Source organism: Aplidium turbinatum, chromosome 12 (genome assembly GCF_918807975.1).
Source record: "Aplidium turbinatum chromosome 12, kaAplTurb1.1, whole genome shotgun sequence".
Taxonomy (NCBI): Eukaryota; Metazoa; Chordata; class Ascidiacea; order Aplousobranchia; family Polyclinidae; genus Aplidium; species Aplidium turbinatum.
In genome coordinates, this window is record NC_137483.1 from 11,529,327 (window position 1) to 11,549,859 (window position 20,533).

The window sequence follows — 20,533 nt, forward strand, 5'->3', positions numbered from 1 at the left end:
CTTTATCCAACAGACGTTGTGTTGCTCGCAGTATCCTATTTGTGCCGAAATTATGTCAGTGTAGCCTACTGTATACGTAAATCGAGGCAATCTTCTCGCAGGGAGCTATTGATTTGTTATCGGTACCTGATTGAGCAATTAACGTTATTTCATGATAATTTGACGTCGCTAGATGACGAATTAATGTAAAACAAACGTAAATTTCTTATTGGGCATTGTTGTTACGCGATATAACTCTACTCGCCGGGAAAATTAAATCGATTTGTGCTGACTCGAACGTTGAATCAACCCAAAATTAACTTACTTTTCCCCCCCAATGAGTAATAACGTGAATCACCGTAACAGCGTGCGTATCGCGTTGATCGCTTTATCACTACTTTTGGTATTATTACATCACAACAAATCAAACCGTGCGGTCGTGATAGACAATTCGATTATTTTTTCTCCTCTCGTTTTACATGTTTTGGTACAATTTTTTCGTAATAAACGTTCACAGCAATAACTTTTGCCGTTTGGCCTCGTCAACGTTTTTGCAAAGTAAAAATATGCTAATTTCGAAGACTGCGTGAGTGTTCACAGCAAGTAAAATAGTCCGAGGTGAGGTCTTGGTGCGATGTTTCTGCTGATTAAACTCCCGCTGCAAGTAAATCAAACAGGAAGAATTTTTGAATAATTTTTGTCCAAATTAAATGCTCATTTTGCGACGGCATTTTTATTGCCGTAGCAGAATGGCCATCATGACGTTTGCGGCGGCATTTACCACGGCAATTGCCGTGTGCCGCCGCTAAATTCGAGGACTGCATATTTAACAGTTAGCAAAGTTATCCGGGAGTAACAGCCTGCAGTAACTTATTATGTGCATATACACAACAGCTGCACCACCGTCCACCAATATACAAATACAGTAGAATAGGCCACTACTGGTATCAAACAACAACAAGGTCCCTTCGACTGTCACTATATAGGTGACTGCTACTCAGTGTTGTACGCGTCAATGAAACAAATTGACAGCGTCAGCTCGAATTGCCTAAAAGCTTCACGGCGTAAAGTACTGCGTAAGCTCTTAAAGAAATTGACAGCGTCAGCGTCACCGCTAATTTCTAGCGCTATTTTAGCCAGTGCCTCACAAAACGGAAGTATTTCAACCAAGTTTACGCTAACACTAGCTATAAATAAAGAGCAGGTATTATGTTTTGAGACTGTATTGTAAGTAGCGGCTTAACCTACTAGTTATTTCCTTGTAGAAACACAAACATAAACGTTTGTCTGACAGCGTTTGGGACGCATAATGTCCTTTCCAAGTGAAAACATGTGTTCCACAGCCGCGCTGGATGGTATTGGTGTGTTGTATTTTAAAAACAAGCCTTGAAAACGTTTACTCTGAAAAGTATCACTGTTCCAAGCGTGTTGTGATGGTTTAGCATAATTATATAAATCTTTTAGCGAGTTCCACTGCACCAACATTGCTCTTTTCATGGGCATAGAGCTCTTGAAATAAAGTATCTTCAATCTCCGCGATGACCTTCATTGATTTTTCGCTTCCTCTGTCTGATCCCTAGTTCTCGATACTCCTCACGATATGAGTGACCACCATTTGACGAACTTCTTCCGCTTGTATTCCAGGTAGCCATTTCAACCAACGCGAAAACTGGTAGGCTAATTCGAATGCCACGCTGGCCAGAATAGCCTACATATTGTGAAACTCTCATTGTGAAACGAAATTTTCCATGAAAACAAAAAATGACGCATAGCGCGTGACGCTTAAAGTCGGTAAAATAGTTGACGGCGCTATTACTTCCGTCAACTAAAAAATAAACTGACGGCCCTAGCCTCAGCGTCAACAAAAAGTTGACGCCGTCAAATTGACGGCCTTAACGTACAACACTGCTGCTACTGTATTACACTTGAAATTTTTACCCTAAAAAAGTTAATAATACGATTATTGAAAGCAATAAAGTCTTGGAAAATTTATACGAGATCAACCTGATCGATCAAGTTTTTGTGAATGTGTTCAACTGTTCATCCTATGGTTCAAGTGCTCTTGGGTTAATCTGCTTTTTAAGTATTTTTTCACCAGTCTGTGGCACAAAAAAGACCTTTTTGCATAGTCATTAAACATAGGGATTTCCAGGTAAAACTGTATCAGTTTTGATAGATTTATGTAAATGTTTTATCTATTTTAACAGCTTGAGTTCCTTTTCGATAGAATTAACATCAATATACCCATCTAGCCTGGTTTTGTGCCTTCCTTTAGAAACAAAGTTCCTGCACCCTCTACCCTTGCTGCAGCTAAAATTACTTTTTCTATATCACAAAAAACTGCAGGTTATCTTGGTCAAATCTTTCGCTACCTTTTCAAAAATACTTGGCTTTCAAAAGTGGGTAGGCCAGGCCCACCCAGAAAATAAAGTAGGTGGGCCCAGGCCCATGTGGTTCCTCCATCCCTGGTACAGGATTGTAAACCACCGTTCTTGAGCTTAATTGTACCTCATAATAGCGTTTATAAAATGTGTCAACCAAATTTAGCAAATGTGCCAACTACTGGTAGACAATATGCAGAAATCACGTTTTTAAATATATTTTATCAAAAAAAAAATATTAATGCTTTCATAGCATCCATTGAAATGTTAAGAGCTAGGCTATTGTTTTTTAGACTGCAAAGCATGCGCCGATCTGATATAACTTACAGTATAAACCTGATTTTCTAAAAATTTTAATTCTCAAACAAAGCGTGTAAATTCTATCATTAAAATCACAAACAACGTCTCTGCTTTGTCGGAACAACAAAATAAAAGCGTCATTATTTTAAATAAACATATATAGTTAGACCACTAGTTATAATGTTATTGTATAGGTTCTTTATTATTTTATGATTTTATTAGTTCAGTTAAATGCATATAGGCTGCACAATGCACATGTTACTTGCCACAGAAACGTTGTAACTCATTACATAGCACAACTAAATTGGGAAAGGTCAAAAGGTTATTGTTGCATGGATTGAAATAGAATAAAAAGTTTTTCAATTGATGCTGTATGCTATTTCTAGACAGCCGAGTAAAGCAAGAATTGACAGCGATAAACAGGTGTTTCACCCACGAGACTAGGCTCATCAGTATCGCACCACAAATTCATGCCACAGAAAGCAAGAAGTTTTATGTTCGCTGAAAATCCAGATGCAACGCTTTTTGAAACACATGAGTGCAGCTGCAGGAAAAAGTTTTATTCGAAAACATGTGACGTCATGCAAGAATTTATTAAGAAAATCACCTTACCAGAAAACCAAGACCTTTTGCGTTGGTTCTACGTTTGCAGAATCATTGCAAAAAGGAAGTGATTTGCTGAGTACTGCAAAAGATTGCACCAGCTCTTGTTAAGTCAGTGATTGTCAAATTCTATGCCGCAGAATTGAAACATCGTTGAAGTAGAGGTAGAGCCACCGGTGTAATTTGAACTTTTGTTATGTGGTAGGCAAACATAACTAAAATGGAAGCTATGTTGACATTTACGACCTAAATGCTGCAATTTTGACACAAACAGTAAGCACAGAATCACCTTAGTCTTGTTTCTGCATTTACTGAGCTTGCTTATGGGACTTTTTGCAATTTTTGTCCTTTGTCAGTCAAGTTACTGTGATAATAACCATAAAATGAAAACTGTGTTGCGCACGTGCACCAAATGACAATCCTTAAACAGCATAAAGGCTTAGGGTTTGTCCTGCAAGCCTCAAAATTTGACAATCACTGAGTTAGTTTTATCAGCAACATGACTATGTTGGGATAAAGCGTCACAACTTTCGCCATTTTCCAACTCAGCAGCTGCTGAAGTATGTGCATGAAAACAGCAAACGGTTTCTCAAACAAAGGTTTGCAATGAAACGTATAAATGAAAATTACTGGATCATGCATTTTGTAGATGCTGGTGAATAACAAAGCTGCGCTCCCACTAAATTATTATTTTTTGCGCCATGCATTTTCTTGTAAAAGCAACCTCAGCAATGGGCAATGTTTACTTGGAGACAAGATTGAAAGTTTGTGTTTCTTTTCCAATCTACGATGTCTACTTGCTTTGTGGCGTCAGTTGTCGACCAAGACCGTAGGGTGTCATTCCCCCTTGTGAGGCTACTTGGTTGGTGCCCATCTGCATAAAACAAAATGTTAACAAACGCTTTTTGTCGAGGCAGGTTCATCTACTTTAAGGATAGAACTTTGAAAACAATGGTCAACCTCTTCTTTTAACTCACTACTGTCGTCATATCAATACACCAACGTCATCTAACGTAACAATACAGTATGAGCCACGGGGTATGCTAGAATCAAGATGAATAATATGCAAACAAGGGCGTATCACGTTTTCCGGTCACAGCCTATTGAACTTTTAAAAGCAAACAAAGGGTTACTAGTGCTTTCATAATTCCCTGTGGAGAAATGTTATCACAGCAATGACAAGTACAGTTTAATTTTATCCCGCATTTTTTTCTCCAGATTTATTTTGTTTTGGATTTTGATAGTTGAAAGGTCGATTGGCAAAACAGTTCATAAATTTCACTATCTATTTATTTGTAGTTCAGCAAGGCCACTCAAGTAAATGTCATGACGCTTTGCTTGCAACAACTAGGTTAAAAATGTGATACCAGTTCTTGCTTTTGTTTCTCTTCTCCCCAATGTAAAGTCAATATCGTAATGCTTTCTGCTAACCCCTCCCTGAGATTTTTCATGGTTAACTTAAAGGTCGCTAAAGATTAATAGGCTGATTTTTGTCGTATCCAAGCTTGCGCTTGGTGGTGGAAGCCTTTTAGTGTGAACGGGAAGGCAAGGAAATCAATCTTCGTGTCTACTTTCAGGCATGCCTTACCAAAGACACAACCAAATGCTCTTGAGCGGTGTCGAACCAACACTCTTTCGAGCGTGGTACCAGGACTTTTATCACTCAATTGTGTTGGTAATAATACTAAGTGAATTTGAACAATAAGAATAGAGCTCAAAATATAAAATGAACGAAGATACGGCAAGATCATACGGCGCTGGTTCGACCCTGGGGTGTGCGCTTGAGTAACGCACTTCAAGGATTGCTCTCTATTCAACAGCACCTAGTACATGTAATAATTTACAAGTAACAAATACTGTAACAAGCGGAAAGTTCATTCTGTCAATTTTGGTGACCAGGTCTGCGTCGGTGGTTCATAGCCTATAAAAGTATGCAAAACTGCTAGAATTCAAGTTTACTTGGCCCACTTTTGGTCTGGTTCCGGATAGAAAAGGTAGTCGATTTTTTTTCATGTGATAATGGTTATAAAAAAAGCGTTTCAACTGCCACTAAATTTTAACTTAAACGTCAATTGATATCAACAAAAATGTTTTCTTGTGCAACAAAACCAATACCTGCAGTCCAATCACATTCCGTCCTTCTCTCAGCTTTTGTTCGTCAAAATCTCTCTGATTTTTATCCGCTTCCTTGACACCAATTCTAGGACCCGTAAAACCTTTTTTTATAGCAGCACCGCTTAGTTTAAATAGGGCAGTAAGAACAGCCGACATGTTCTGATTTTCATAGAGGTCAACGGTCTGTTAAAACAAGTTAAAAGCTAATTTCATTTTAAAAGAGTAAAGCTATATCTGAGCCAAGCATGGGCTAATTTGATAGGTTCTATCGACAAAATTTATTGTCAAGGCAGTCGTAGGCTCGTAGCATTTATAGATATTTCTTGCTGTAATATATCAGATTAAAATGTAACTACCTCTTTACTTATTAAATGTATAAAAGAAAATAAGACTAGGAAATAAACCTGCCTATTTCTTAAATCCACATTTGACCTAATTTATTTCTTGCCATCTCTTTCTGGGTAAAATAAATGTTTCAGAAACAACTTGAAACCGAAAGTTATTGAATGCAACAATCATTTCAAGTCCTGCTGAAATCAAAGATATTAACACTGGCAGAAGAAAATTTGTTTTTTACTGTTTTTGTGGTGTACAGCAGCGCTGACATGAGACCCAGGAACTGTAAGGTGTACTTTTTAACCCAAGCCCAGGATGATTTTATGTCAATGGAATATTTCTATGAGGCTCGGAAACTGAATGAAAGAAAACACCGCAATCCATGATTTTGTTTCAGCTCTATGATAAAATATAGATGCTTTTTTTGGAACATAATATTTTTCTGATGTTTCTGCAGATATCATGTAGACTTGTAAACAGTCGCGCAACAATATCTCTGGTGCTGGAAGTATTACCTGAAACAAGTTTATTTTGCTGACGCCATATTTTTCAGCAGCTTGCAAAAAAAAAGATACATTTTCCATTTCTTTATTTTTTCTCATTGCCTGCAAAAAATACAAAACCCGGTTAATTTCTTACAGTTTTCACATAAACTAAACGTTTTTTCACAAAGTACAGTGGAAAGCAAAATAATGACGTTACATTGGCATCTCGAAATGTGGTATTTCGTAACTTCAAACAATTATACTTATGTTTCTTTTACAAATAATTTGTTGCCCTAAATATGCTGCCAACCTTTGGTAGCTCTCGCAATCACAAGAATCTCGTTCTTACAAGACATGGAGTGGAGACCTTCTGCATCATTTGTTGGATGAAGGACCCGTGTCTCTTTCTCTACGTAGGGAAGCCAATGAGGACGAGAATCTCCTTAGAGGCAGCCTGAGTTTTGACGTGGAAAACATAACGTGAATAAAGCCATGTTCTGTACCCAAGACTGAAGACATTAAAGGGGGGAGGGGTTGGAAAAAAGGCTGGCGTTGTCTCTTCAGCTCTTAATTGCAAGCTGCTTTTACCTGCTGTGCACAGTTTAACTGCATCCAAACATGGTGCACACTGCACAGGAACAGAGAACTTGTCGGCAGAAAAGTCTTTGCATTAATTCAGTGTGTTCTTCATTTGTTTCACCCAGGGCTCACCTACAGACCCCTAAAAATGTAATGGCGCACCGGGCAATCAAAGCAAACACGAAAATGTTTGGGTATTACTGGTGTTTGCCTTGAATTGTTTGCACGTTTTCATTACATAGGCTTCATTGTTGCTTTATCTTCAAAGTACTGTAGCTCATTGAGATAAGCCAAAAGAGAAAGAAAAAACTTATAACAACAAAGACTTAAATATTGTAATAATTTCAAATTATGAAAACGCACAGCACAACCTGTAGACCTCCATTTTTTTGCACGCACCTGGAAGCCTTCCATGGCGCACCAGTGTGCCATGGCGCACCGGTAAGATACGCTGCTGAGTCAACTCCTGGATTAACTTCTCTGGAACATTTAATGCACTTCTACGTTTTTGTAAAGATTGTCTTTGCAAAGTATGTTTAGGCGGATAATCTGGTTATTATTCTTTATCGTACAACTCATATTGATACGTTTGAGGTGAAAAACATCCCAACCAACAATTAAGTACGTGAACTCAAAAAGGGCCCAATTCCATTTTTTTTCAAATCTTGTTTTTGTTTTTTGCCGATTCTTTTCAATGTCTTGGTACTACAAATAAAACTGCCAAAATTTTCAAGCTTAAACATGAAAAACACCACCCTCAATGTTTCCATTGATTTTAAAAACGGCCCAATTCCAGTAATTGGATTTCAACTTTTTTCACAGAAACTTCACTGATTGAAATTTTCGAGTATACTTCTTCTTTCCAATATATCTCACTGAGCTTATAATCGTAATCGAAACTCCACCAAAAAAGCAAATGACCAAAATGATTAAAACGCATTTATCTCCAAAACACATTTGTGGGAATTTGATCCTTTGTGAATTCATGTGTTCAATTCCTAAAAGATATTAATTACTGTAGAACATCAATCATACCGCTAATTTGGAGCCTTTGTTAAGATCATTAGGTTTGCATGAGCCAGGCTGGAGAACGTTCATAAGCTTGCATAGTACCATTCCATTCTTAAGCCATTCATGGATAGCCTTGAAGAAAATAAAATCAATTTATGGTTAGTTGTAACGTATAATGTAATGGTTTTCAATATTTCCTTTGCAAACCCCTAGAAAAAAAAGTAGAGATATTCAAAGACGGCTTTTTAGTGCAAAACCATGACAGATTATGAACTTTAAAGGCGTGGACATGGATAGGATTACATTTTGTAGAGATAACTGGGAAAAAGTATAACCTATTAACCGGCATAAATTTATTTGTTGTAATATGAAATAAATTGCCAATTCAATTTGCTCAGTAGCGTCACTGTTGACTTTCCCAAATAGGCTAATGCGGGGTTAACTACTTTTTTATTGGAGTAGTAGCAGCAGGCTTATTATTGTACAATTTTGGTAAAGAGGTGATTTTTTTGAACTATAGGCAATGTTAAATGCCGTGTGGTTGTTAGGTTTTATTTGTCAATGGCTTATTCTTGTTTGCATACACAAAAGTAGTCGTCTACTTTCCCACGACCCCCTTCCTGAGTAGGCTATTGTCAGCAATTGTTTACGAACATGCAAGATGCAACCAATACTTCAATATTTGCTTCAGTAATATTCTTAGCAATAAGCGTTTTTTTCTTTTACATAACTTACTATTGAAAGACTTTTTTTTTTGTGCTCTTTGCCAAGTATTTAGGAAAAATCAGTAAACTTCCTCTCCATAATATGTTTCTATGTCCCAATCAATACGCGTAGCCCCGCGGCAGGCATTTTTGTTCTAGAATAGGTGAACTATTTTATTGTGTATTTCTTACTGAGTTGTTGATGACAAATTTTGTGCTGAAGTAACCTTGAATTACGCAATATTCTATTGCAAAACCTACTACTGATTCAGCATTATGTGCGATTCTCGAAATGTCTTTTGACTTGTTAAACAGAAGAATGAGTTATTGTGATGTAACATTCCCTAGTCTCTGGAAGCTTCGGATCAAGTAAACCTGCTATATAAATAGCTGCGTGATTTGAGTATGATTATTAGAGTTGTGAATAGTTGTGTAATTTGTGTTTAGAGTTGGGTATTAAAAGTATGTTGAAGGCCATTGTAGAGCTCTGCCGATATTGAATAGATTGTGAAAGTGTAAGTTATTGCCAATTGTAAAGTAGCTGTTGCAAATAGTAGTGTATACTTATTTTAAAATCGACGAAGACGTTTGCTGTTCAAAATTTGATTTCTTTACCTGCTGAAAGTGGTGAACTATTGCCAGTTCAAGGACTTTATCATCTCACAAATAAAACTATTCGACCATTTATCTGTCTGTTTATCGTTTGATATCCCAATAAACTACGTCCTAATATTTCCAAAGTCTCTTTACGTGTAAGAGATAGAAACAGATTGTGACATTCTACTGTTAACTGATTTTATGCAGTGTACGCGTTACGCCGTGAATTGTTATGTTACAGGATTAGGCTACTACCCCACACTTAGGGAAAGATGTACAGTAAGCGAGCAGAGACAATCAATGACCTGTTGACCAAGTCCAGTTCTATTGTTGTGGTTCAGTTTTGTCTAAAAGCGTATTTGTGTTTTAAATGACGGTTCTATACTGACCCCAGAATAAAAATGTGGACCTTATACAACGCTCGATGAAAACACATTCCATTAGCTACGGTGCTTAAATCCAACAATGTAACCTGCGGCGACGGTAAACGCAAAAAGAACGAGGTTTTGTACATCCTACGTGCAGAAAAAAATGCATGTCATATTAATTAAATCAACACCCCTTTAAATAGCTCTGCAAGCCTTAACAACTTTATTGTAGAATGTAGACAACGTTTACTGGCTGAGACGGCGAATTGCAGAAATTTCAACAAAACTATCATATGCTCACATACTTGACGACCTCGACTATTGGGAGATTCCGAGGTCATTGCTTCAATCCATGACACAACTTCGCTTTCATCCTCTGCGTTATATTTTGCATCAAGCTTTTGGGCGACTTCCCTGGAAAAGCCATATCCTGACGGTCTACTTGCCATTTTGCAATATTGTTTGAAGTGAGCTTACACAGGTTAAGGTCGCTAAACACAAAAGAACACTGATATGTACAATTATGACGGTTGATCCATACAATAAAAAACTGATAATTTTAAAGCAACGTTTTATAAAGTTTAACTAGAACTTTCTATTAAAAGTATTACAATAATGTATGCTTTTGACGGAATGTACTCCGAAAGCTTCTCTTTGATCCTACTACTGCGTGAATTGTAATCGTAGTATTTAAAATTTGGAAAAAAAACTTGGGAATTTACAGGAAGATGCAATTAGCTTCAAGAATTCGTGCTTTCTACTGAGGTCGCGTAAAAAGATCTAGTTTGAAAAAGTAGGAATTTAATTAGCTGGGCTAATAAGAGAGTCACAACAGAATGCTCACTGGCAAATATTATTCAGTAAAATGTTGTGCCTATTGTTTAAATCAACAATCAAGTTAATAATATCTCATAGCCTTTAGAGCAGTGATTTTCAACCCGTTGTGCACTGCGTGCAATCTAAGCGCAATCAATCTAGGCTCGCACCCCCAATAACATATTTAATGACAGCCCATATAATGCAATTTTAACCACATTTGATTTATGCCGACATCTAATCTATGTCTCGTTTAGTTGTTGTAATGTAACTTATGACATCAAGAACGTCTTTTCGTGATGTCATTATATTGCTTTTAGTACATCTCCTCGACCACAATTTTCACTTTGTAAACAAACTTGGCTAAAATGTAAATTATAAACAAAATGAATAAAAGCCACATTTTCACCTGTTGAATTTGTAACAATATTTTATGCATTTATGGATTTATTGAAATCAGTTTCAGTGAGATGGTTGGTGTTGCAACTATTCAACAAGCTTGTTAATGCGTAAAACTGTTGTTGAAAAAACTTCAATACTGAGGTTTTTCAATGACATTGGAAACGATACTGACACCTCCATACTTGACATAGGATTCTAAATTGAAAAACATTATACACTGGATTTTCAGGCGTCTCGCGACCCTCACGTTGAAAACCGCTGCTTTACAGTTACGGCTAGCCGATGGTGAAGCTGATGCAAAAATCAATAACACTGAAACTGAAGTCAAAGATCTTCGTCATCACTACACTCGCACAGGCCCGGATTTAGGGGGGGGGGGCATAGGGGGCAGGTGCCCCGGGCCCCCGACTATTGAAGGGCCCCCCTAGGTGGAAAAAATGTGATTTTGTGTTATTTTTTTTCCTTTCAGCCTTTAAAGTTTCTGCAAATTGCTGTGCAGTGCTGAATTAATGCTATTGTAGACGTAGAGGTGGATTTTCGCGCCGTAGGCGCGAAAAATTTTTTTGCAGGTGGGCCCCCCGATTTAAAAGTGCCCCGGGCCCCCCATCAGCTAAATCCGGCCCTGACTATAACTATAACATCCCAATCTTATGCACCAAACCACTTTAAAGGGTCATTGGAACACTCGGCATGCGATAACTTAGCAAGTACATTTTAGCTACTGCCAAGTCAGCAAATGAGATTTACGTGCTCACGTCGGACTTGCTTGGTCATCGCTTGTCAAACTCATTTTGCTGACTTGTGACATTCCGAGTTTCGGCTTGCTCAATTATTACTTTCTCAGTTTCATCATTTACTAACTTTATCCACTTGCTGAAATGTTGCTAGCCCTGTTGTCACTTGCTCAGTTCGCAACTGTTGACTTACTATCACATACTTATTCCAAGTGTGGCATTTCGTCCCGTAAAGAGCAAGCATCAGGTCGGAATTGTCGGCCCTTGACTCTAGTCTTCTAAAACAGTGTTGATACCGAGCATACTGTAAAATAATTAGCAGCTAACTAAATGTAAAGATTTTTTTCATCAGTATAGTAGGTAATTTTCTTCGTAAATTAATCTCATTTACTTGATTACTCATTACAATCAAGAGGCAACATTAAAATTAAAGTAACTAAATCCCTCAGCTAATGAAATCTACAGCACATATGCTGGTTGCTGCCAACAGTGTAAAAGGCACATAAAGGATGTCACCAAGATTTCTCAATGCTTCACAATATCCTTACTCATACTGTGGGCATAATCACAAGACAACGGAAATAAACGTAAAGAGGCTTGGTAACCGCAGCTCACAAAAACACAAACACCTGATTTCGAAATTATCAGACTAAGTTATATATGAAATGTATCTTCTTGAAACGGGGTTTAAGGTCTTATTTAACATATAGTTTCCATTGCATTGTTAAATTCTACGTTGGTGTGCACTACTGTCCATTGCTAATGTAACAGGCTGTGGGTGTGTGTTCAATACGTCTACAAGTCGGTGCTGCATGACAACATCTAACTTAGTCGTCATTGAATAAACATTGCATAAGATCGAGGATCACAAAGCTTTGCATCAGCATCAACAGACGGTGTGATGTAATATCCCGTATGTGCAACCGATTGCACATATTCCGCTACAAATGACTGCTCTATTTTAGCAGAAGCTCGTGTGCACACGAAGCTGATGTACCTAAAAACTTGCATTTCGAAACCATGATAACTGGAATATCAGAGTCCACCTGCATCGCTGTAAAATCTTGTTACACTTGGCTACCGAGAAACGTTATAGAATTAGTCGTCAAATGTGACAATTTTCGTTTTAGTCATTGTCAATTAAAATAATTTTCAGTTTATTGGTAATAGTTTAGAATTTAGATTGTGCCAAGCCACGATTGCGCCAATACTGGAAAAAGATTAACGCCACCTTCACCTAACAAAACAGAGCCGCAAAATTGTGCCGATCTTATTCTAAACTTTTCCCAAAATTATCAGGTCTGTTGCTCTTACAATGGTGCTATCAGCGACGAGGTATAGCATAATTTTGGTGAATCTGGAGCCACAGTCTCATTATCTCATGCCCAGTAGCATCGACAGGGGTACCAGGCTGAATTTTTGAACCCGATATGATTTTAGGACCCCAAAATTTTTCCAGGAAGGGGGAAACTTAAAAAAATGCCGCATATTCTTTTGCTTTAGCTCGTTTACATCTTCGTTTTGTACTAGTTTTTACTTTTTTGATGAAGTATCACGGTAGTTTTTTTTTGCGGGAGGAGGAGGTTCTGCGTTCCGGAACTCTCACAGGTGAGGTGGGCCTGAATTATGCTTTCGAGTTTCGACGGCACTTTTCTCAAAATTATTGCAAGAAAAGTCAATGTCGAGTTGTTGCCTGTAAACCGGAATAGTTCTCATGTTACATTCTTTGAAAATTTGCGTTCAACATCTATTCCTAACATAACAACCATAAAGCCACCGATGAAAATGCACAAGGACCAATATTGACTTGCAATACTGACGAGCCCAGCCTCATGGGCGAAACACGTGTCTATCGCTGTCAATTCTTGCTACAAATCGGTTGCTGAGAAACTAAGCACAATTTACGTTTTACAGCATTAGTAAAGAAAAAACGCTTTATTTGCCTGTTGTGTGAATAATGCAAGTGCAAACGATATAAAAAACAAACCAACAAAACACCGATCAAATTACATTTCCCAAACACAAAAAGCAGCAAAGGATTGTAGGCAAACCTTTCGACATCTATTCCAAATTGAATGACGAGAGAAAAGGAAACCGAGCAAAGAGGGGCCATATATTTTCCATCGTTGTGTCGCATGTCAAAATTTCTTTTAAATATAAAACCCTTGCAAACACGTTCAATTTAATTGAATGAAATTTGACCATCCAAAGTAGACAAAATTTAAGCTCATGCCTACTGTCCGAAGTTTTAAATACAACTGAAAGTGTGTGCTGCACTGAATGCATTCACACCACGTAAATTAGTATGCAGTGTGTTAACAGTGAAAACTCTGCAAAGGGCAAGTACTGTAGTTCAGTAAGCAATCTCATATTTAAATTAAGCTAAATATGTTATTATTAAGTTACCATAGCGAAATGGAGTCTGATGCACCAAATATTTTGAGAAATTAAATCGTCGTGCAAATACCAGCATGTCGAACTATTCTGATGAATGTAAATTTGTAGCATAAAATCCCTAAAAAACATGAATGTTCTATTCTTCCCGTCACCCGTGTTTGGAAATTCTTAAGCTTCGTTTCACGGGCACATCGAAACGAAACTACTTGTAGTTTCGAACAACTCTGATCCGCAGCATGACACATTGCAAGTTTGCAGGACTAAAAGTTTTCTGTTGACAGAAAATTCTGTGTGTCAAGAATGAACTACCTAATTAAACCGAAGCTTATGGACACATGAGAAACCTCTGAATCGTAAACATCTCTGTTTTGTTCTTTTATTTCTTTATCTGCTCACCTTGTTAATAAGCCTTCAATCCTATTACGAGCTCAGTTGATTCTTTACTCGGCTTCCGAACAACAGACGACATAGCACAACATGGTCTGCTTGCTCAGCAATGCTCACGCTCACTGAGCCTTTTACTTCATACGGTCAAAAATCAATTTTCATAACCTTGTTTGTCGATGATACACTGCACTTCAAGGCAACTTAAGTCAAACCTGTACGATTTAAAATTCTCAACATACCAAACAGAAATTCTCATCACATTGAAATGCTTTCTTATTAGTGGTTAAGCGTTTACATTTTTTTGTCCTTTTTCAAGCTGATTTAGACCTCAAGGTGGTTGTTGCCGAATACTAACACTGAGAAATGTTTCATTTTTGTCTGCCAGCAATCGAAATGTCACATCAAACTTCTGACTAAGCCTCGCCTTAAAAGTTGAAATTTACCTGGGAAAACAGTTGTACCAAAATAAATTGATCTATCGCGGCTTTGAATCGCTTGGCACCATATTTGGAGTTTTGTGAACCTTTCCTTTTTCGTACACTGCAGTCGTCGTCACGCATGGCTTCGACTTTATCCTTTTGAATCTATTCAAGCGAATGCCGTGGTGGCTGGCAACAAATTGCTGAATGAAGTATTTTCTTGTCAACCATACAGTAACCAACAAATGCTTATGTCATGGTTAGCAACACACACTTGCGTATCCTTTTTAGACTTAAAGAAAAACAGTTCTGCCTACAGAATCAGAAACCTGTAGGACTGTAGGTGTTTCTATTGTCCTGTATCGCTACATCCCACATTAAAAGACTACGCTATGCAATTAACACAAATATTTGCGTCATTTTACGTCAACTGAACGTCTCATGATGTGTAATCGATGCAAATAGAGTCAACGTTACTTCATAAACGTGAAGGTTGTAATGTTACGGAAACTTTTTTTTATTCGAGCGTAACTAAAACTTTTTACGTAGGCTACACGGTAATTAAATACCTTGAACAAGCGCTTGTATTCGGTACAAAGGAATCAGATTCAAGACCACATTCGTTTGAAACACGGGAACGTAAAACACTCTTCAGTTTTGCTATAAAATCTATGGTCTTTTCAACAAAGAAATACATTTTTGTATTTAATTGTTGTTTCAAACTAAAATATCTGAATGAGTACTTAACGCAACTTCAAAACACAATATCCCTTATATTATAATATTCCAAGTACATGGCCTTGTGCCATATTTGAACATTTAATAATCCTGAGGGATTACATGTATTTCAATACAAACAATTTAACGACACGCGATTTTGTTTTGATGCACAATAATTTAAATGCCTTGTGTTCGGTTTGTTTTGAAACAACTTATATGCAGGCCCGGATTTAGGGGGGCAGAGGGTGCAGACTTTTGAAGGGCCACCGACTTTTGAAGGCCCCCCCTACGTGAAATAAATGTGATTTTTGTGTGTTATTTTTTTCTTTTAGCCTTTGAATTTTCTGCAAAATGCTGTGCAGTGCTGGATTAATGCTACTATAGACGTAGAGGTGTTTTTTGCGCCGTAGGCGCGAAAAATTTGTTTGCACGGGGGCCCCCCGATCTGAAAGTGCCCCGGGCCCCCCATCAGCTAAATCCGGCCCTGCTTATATAGATTATTTTATTGCCGCAAAAAAATCCATTCTAAAAGTCCTGTCAGAAAATTTTGTCAAAAATCTGTTTGACCTACAAGGCTCTGCATGTTCCTTAGTGGAGATGCTGGCATTGGCCTGAACTTCCTGAAGTGACTGAAACAAGCTTGGATATCTGTGCGTGAAAAGCCAGGCGTGTATCTATTTTGAAAACATAGCTTATCCGGTTGAAAGTGCTTCAGTACCTTACAGTTCGTCTTCTTGAGCTGGAGCCACTTACCGGCTAAATTTGTTCGCCCAGCAATCCACACCACAAACTGCCACTTAAAGTTTTATTCTCTTCACTCAACTAATCAAACAAAGCGATTTTGAACTGTCCGGACGTGCGTAAAGCAAATACCACGCCAGTGGAATTAATCGTTGTTGATAACCAGTGTTACCGCGCCAGACGTTGTCCTGACGAAAAGCTTACACCGCATAGGAGTGAATTTGAGGAATGCCAGAAAATGGTTCACTTATTTGATATGTAAGCTTTGGTGAAAGCAGCACGCCTTTTCATGTGCTGAAGTGAGTTATTGGTGTTTCACAATCTGATCGAGCTCATCAAAAGTAAAAGTTTGACATCAACCTGCTTTACATCAACTACCTAGACAGCAAATCAATCGTTTTTTACAGTAATTAAACTTCTGCAAACGTTGAATGAATGTAAAACAAAACGACTGATTTACTGTCTAGGTTCTTTGGCGATATTTCGACAAGGAGTGTCGCTTAACAAAGTGTTGGGAGCCAATGCTGTTAATAAATATAAATAATTAAATCAGTCACAAACTCGCGCTATGACTAGTAGATATACACAGGAGATATCATTCGATAGCGTGAGGCAAATGAATTATGACTCTTCCTGATTCACTTAGACAGCAGCCATTGTTTTCATCTAAAAGGACGTCGCGAAAGTGCACTTGCCTTTCGACCTCTCGTTATGATGTCACGGAAATCAATACCAGCCAGACGTGCATTGGTTGTTGGCTCTCTCACCGAATATAGAAGTCGATCAAAGATATGGTACGAATTCTTACATTACGTCATGATAAGATAAACACAAATCGATGGCTGGTTTAGCAGATGTAGCTAAAACCTCTACATTTTTTCTCGATTAGAAAAGAAAGAATTTTCTTTCATTGGAACTACTAAAGGAAAAAGATCTAACCAAAAAAGGTTGGTTTCTTGAACAATCAAAACAATTCGATTTTAGACAAGCATTCGACTGAAAAGAATTTCTGGTAGCTTGTCGTTTTTTCAACTCTAATCAAAACCAAACCCTTTGAATTGGAGGGCAATCTTCTTATGCTAGTCTACTCAAAAAGCTCAATAGCTTTTGAGTAGCCAGTAAAGCAAGCACTTCTACATTGTTTCCACGCTTGACTACCTTAAAACAACGTAAAGAGTGCCACGTTTGTTGGCTGAGGAGCACTTTCCAATCAATAGCGCAACTAGAGTTTTTTCAGGGGAAAAGTGGAGTCAGTACTCAGTAGGATCCAGTAAACACACTTTTGATAGTTACGATGTTTTCCAGTGAAAACATAAACAGAAGGGGTTTATTTTTACATTGTTTTGTTAACCTGATGAGGCGGTTTGCCGATTGCTTTCCATTAGATACGTGGGTGAAGTGAGGCACGTTCTTCGCTATTGTTCAGTGATCACCTTTTTTGTTGTTAGGAGGTTAACATATTTGTCAAATCAGGATTTTTCGTGATAACTGTGAGCTAATAAACCCTTTTTGATATTTACTCAATGTTTTTTCTTAAATAGAAGCAAATTGATTTTGCGGTGATCGTTGTTTATTTTGCTTTTGTCAACATTTGCAAATATTTTTATTAACAATCAATCACAAACAAATTTAACCATTGACAACCTGCCAGTCTCTGCAAGCGGTTCTGGTGACCCAAAGCAAACAATGTGTTATTTAAACGTAAAATGTATATTATATTTCATTGTTTGAATCGAAATTCAGTCTCAAAATGAACCGTGGAATCACGACCTGTAAACAAAAATAACTTGTTGATTCTTGTGATGAGATTTTAGTTGAATTTTAGCCCTTTTTTATTTGCAGCATTTTATTTTTTATTCGATTTTAGTAAACATTTGCAAACACATGTGAGGTATTACAATAAAAAGTGGGAATGATGAACATTATTCAACTGAAATCTCATCACTCGTAAACAGCGTCACTCACTTCTATCTTTTACAGGCTTTTACTGAACCCAAACCTTGCAATGTTAATAGGTAGCCTATTTTGTTGCGAAGGTGAGTTTTGGGGTTCAATGATAAATGCACGACGTAAACGCATTGCATTCATCTGGGTGCATTGCAATGCGCATAAAACTGACAATAAAAAGGTCGAAAATCAATTTTGAATTGCTTTGTCGACACTCCACTCCACATGACTCTAGAGCAGTGGTTCCCAACCTTTTTGACCTTGTGGCACCCTATCAAAGAGATAAATAGTTTGCGGCACCCTGGCAAAACTGGATCAATTTTATGAGGTTTCTGTATTTCAAATAACTATATGAAATAACACAGAATGAGTTGTACAGTATAGCGCGCGTAAATAAATGTATTTATTCAAAAGTCAGTGTGAAATTTGAGCTTGATTTCTTGCACAAAGTCCCTTAGCCCTTAGAAAGTTGGGCTTCTGGAGTCTTGCTCAGTTTGGGGGGGGGGGGGCTGTCGATTCTTCTTATGGTTTAGGAGTGATATTTCTGTGATTTTTTTAAGGCACGGTTTCAAAAGTTGAGATTTACTTTGTAAAATTATTCACGCTGAGCATATCCGAAAATTAAAGCTATGTGAATTTTAGAACTGCTGATATACGTTGAAATGTTGAGGTGACTTATGACGTTTGGATTATTTAGTATTTTTTGGTAGAGAAATGAAGAACATGCATTGCAATGTTGTGATTAATTTTTTTTTACATAATCTCAATTTGAATCATTTAATTAACGAGACATGGGCCAAATTAATTACTTTCATCCAGCTGGTGGGAAAATTTTGAACAATAGAATATGAAATATTTCAGAGGATGTGCTGAGAAATGCCTTATATCTCTTAATTTATAACCTTTATTCGCTCAAAATTTCAGCTCAATAAAGGTGAATAAAAGTTAGGAAGAGTCAAGAAATCTCGTAGTCGCAGCCTCAGTGGTTTTAGAGATGCAACTGTTGATACAAAAAAGTTGAATTGGCAGCCCCCCCCCCCAACCTTCAAAGGGTTAACATCTGGGGGCACATTCGATAAAGCCACCCGCATTTCTTCCTCGACTATAAGCAGTCGTTCTCGTTTTTTAGTTTTAATGTTCGTTAATACGGAAAATCCACTTTCACATAGGTATGATGTGGAAACTGTAGCAAAAGTACAAGAGCTTTCTTTCTAACGCAAGGATATTCATTTTGAATTTTTATCCAGAACTCGTCAAATTTTTATCCAACATAAGTTTCCAATTTTATAATATTTCGCAAACAATCGTGCAATTTTATAATCGTGCTGGTTCACACAATTCGATAAAATCCATCACTGCAATTTGACTTTGTGCGCCGTGAAACGCAAAACAAAATCATGAAACGTTGGTTTTGAATCTTTATCCTCGGACTGACAAAGCCTTGATAGGTTATTCCTGGTAGTTTCGCATACTTGTGGAGGCTCTCGCAAGGCCGGTTACCGAGGTTGGCAGAGTGAAGTTTTCCGATTATTGAAGTGTTGTTGCCGGGGAATTATTCCACTCACTAAGTGCCGCTGAATCTAGAGCAGTCCTAAAAATGCGTTGCTCAAGCGCACACCCCGAGAGTCGAACCAGCGCCGCGTGATCTTGAGCCGGGCGCGTAACCAATGAGCCATCGGGGCGGACGTTTTTTTGGAAAGAACAGCAACGAATCAAAATCTTTTTTACGCTGTTTTTCCTGGGCGAGAAAACAAAGGCTTACCGCGGATTAGAGTTAAAATAAATAAATAAATTCCGCACTTAACGGGTTAAAGTTAAAATAAAGATTGGGCCACAGTATTGCAATATCTCGCGGCACCCTTGAGCATTGCAATTGGCACCCCAGGGTGCCGCGGCACCCCGGTTGGGAACCACTGCTCTAGAGCGTCATTAAGCGGAAACTATAACCCAGAAAAGTGAGCTGGCTAAAGCCAAATGTAGAGAAAGTCGTTTTAAATTACCATTTTGAGCTTTTGAAATAGGCTACTATGGTTTGTTTCGTGCGTATAGGTGTAGCCTACCACTATATCAATTTTGGCTATCTGGTCATCAAGCTTTTGATATCTGCGTTCTGAAACTGGTTTAAAATTTTCATTCAAAATTTACAAAAACTTAAATATGTCATTGGCAAATGACTTGGACGATTTTTTATCGATTTCAAGAATTTAGTTTTTTCATCTCATAAAACACATGGAAGTGTTGTTATGATCTGTCACTTCGCTTTAACCTGTCTCTATAAGTGTGTGCTGAAACTATTGCATTCTGCACTACAAAGCTCTGAGAACAATGCATTGCTAATCAAATCCCAGACAGGAAATCAGTCGCTTTTTACATTGATTCGTCCACAGACGTTATATCAATGTAAACGCGACTGATTTGCTGTCTGGTATTGTAGCTGCTCGAGTTTGTTCTATCACAAACTATTTGAGAATGAGTTAAAATTTGACTGTAGAAATTTTTACCTTCGGACTGA

The 20,533-nt window shown here is 37.7% G+C and overlaps 1 protein-coding gene across 1 annotated transcript; it reads right to left on the reverse strand.

Annotated features, from left to right (window-relative positions):
* Nucleotides 1-2,562: 2,562 nt before the first annotated feature.
* Nucleotides 2,563-14,657, reverse strand: LOC145781151 (transgelin-2-like). Its single transcript, XM_082592918.1, has 6 exons — nucleotides 14,638-14,657; nucleotides 9,764-9,949; nucleotides 7,814-7,921; nucleotides 6,230-6,319; nucleotides 5,379-5,561; nucleotides 2,563-4,137 (listed from the first exon to the last, which is right to left on the reverse strand). Exons 2-6 carry the CDS (start codon nucleotides 9,905-9,907, stop codon nucleotides 4,057-4,059), a joined length of 606 nt encoding a protein of 201 aa, XP_082449044.1. The 5' UTR covers nucleotides 9,908-9,949; nucleotides 14,638-14,657; the 3' UTR covers nucleotides 2,563-4,056.
* Between the last annotated feature and the right edge of the window lie 5,876 nt (nucleotides 14,658-20,533).

Bases quoted from the DNA above. Each gene is read 5' to 3' on its own strand.
- LOC145781151 (XM_082592918.1), bottom strand. From the start codon at position 9,907: ATGGCAAGTAGACCGTCAGGATATGGCTTTTCCAGGGAAGTCGCCCAA. The intron at 6,320-7,813 runs GTATGATTGATG...TATTTTTTGCAG, and splicing joins ACAAAGGCTCCAAATTAGCG to GCAATGAGAAAAAATAAAGA. The intron at 4,138-5,378 runs GTATTGGTTTTG...TGTTTTATGCAG, and splicing joins GGAATGTGATTGGACTGCAG to ATGGGCACCAACCAAGTAGC.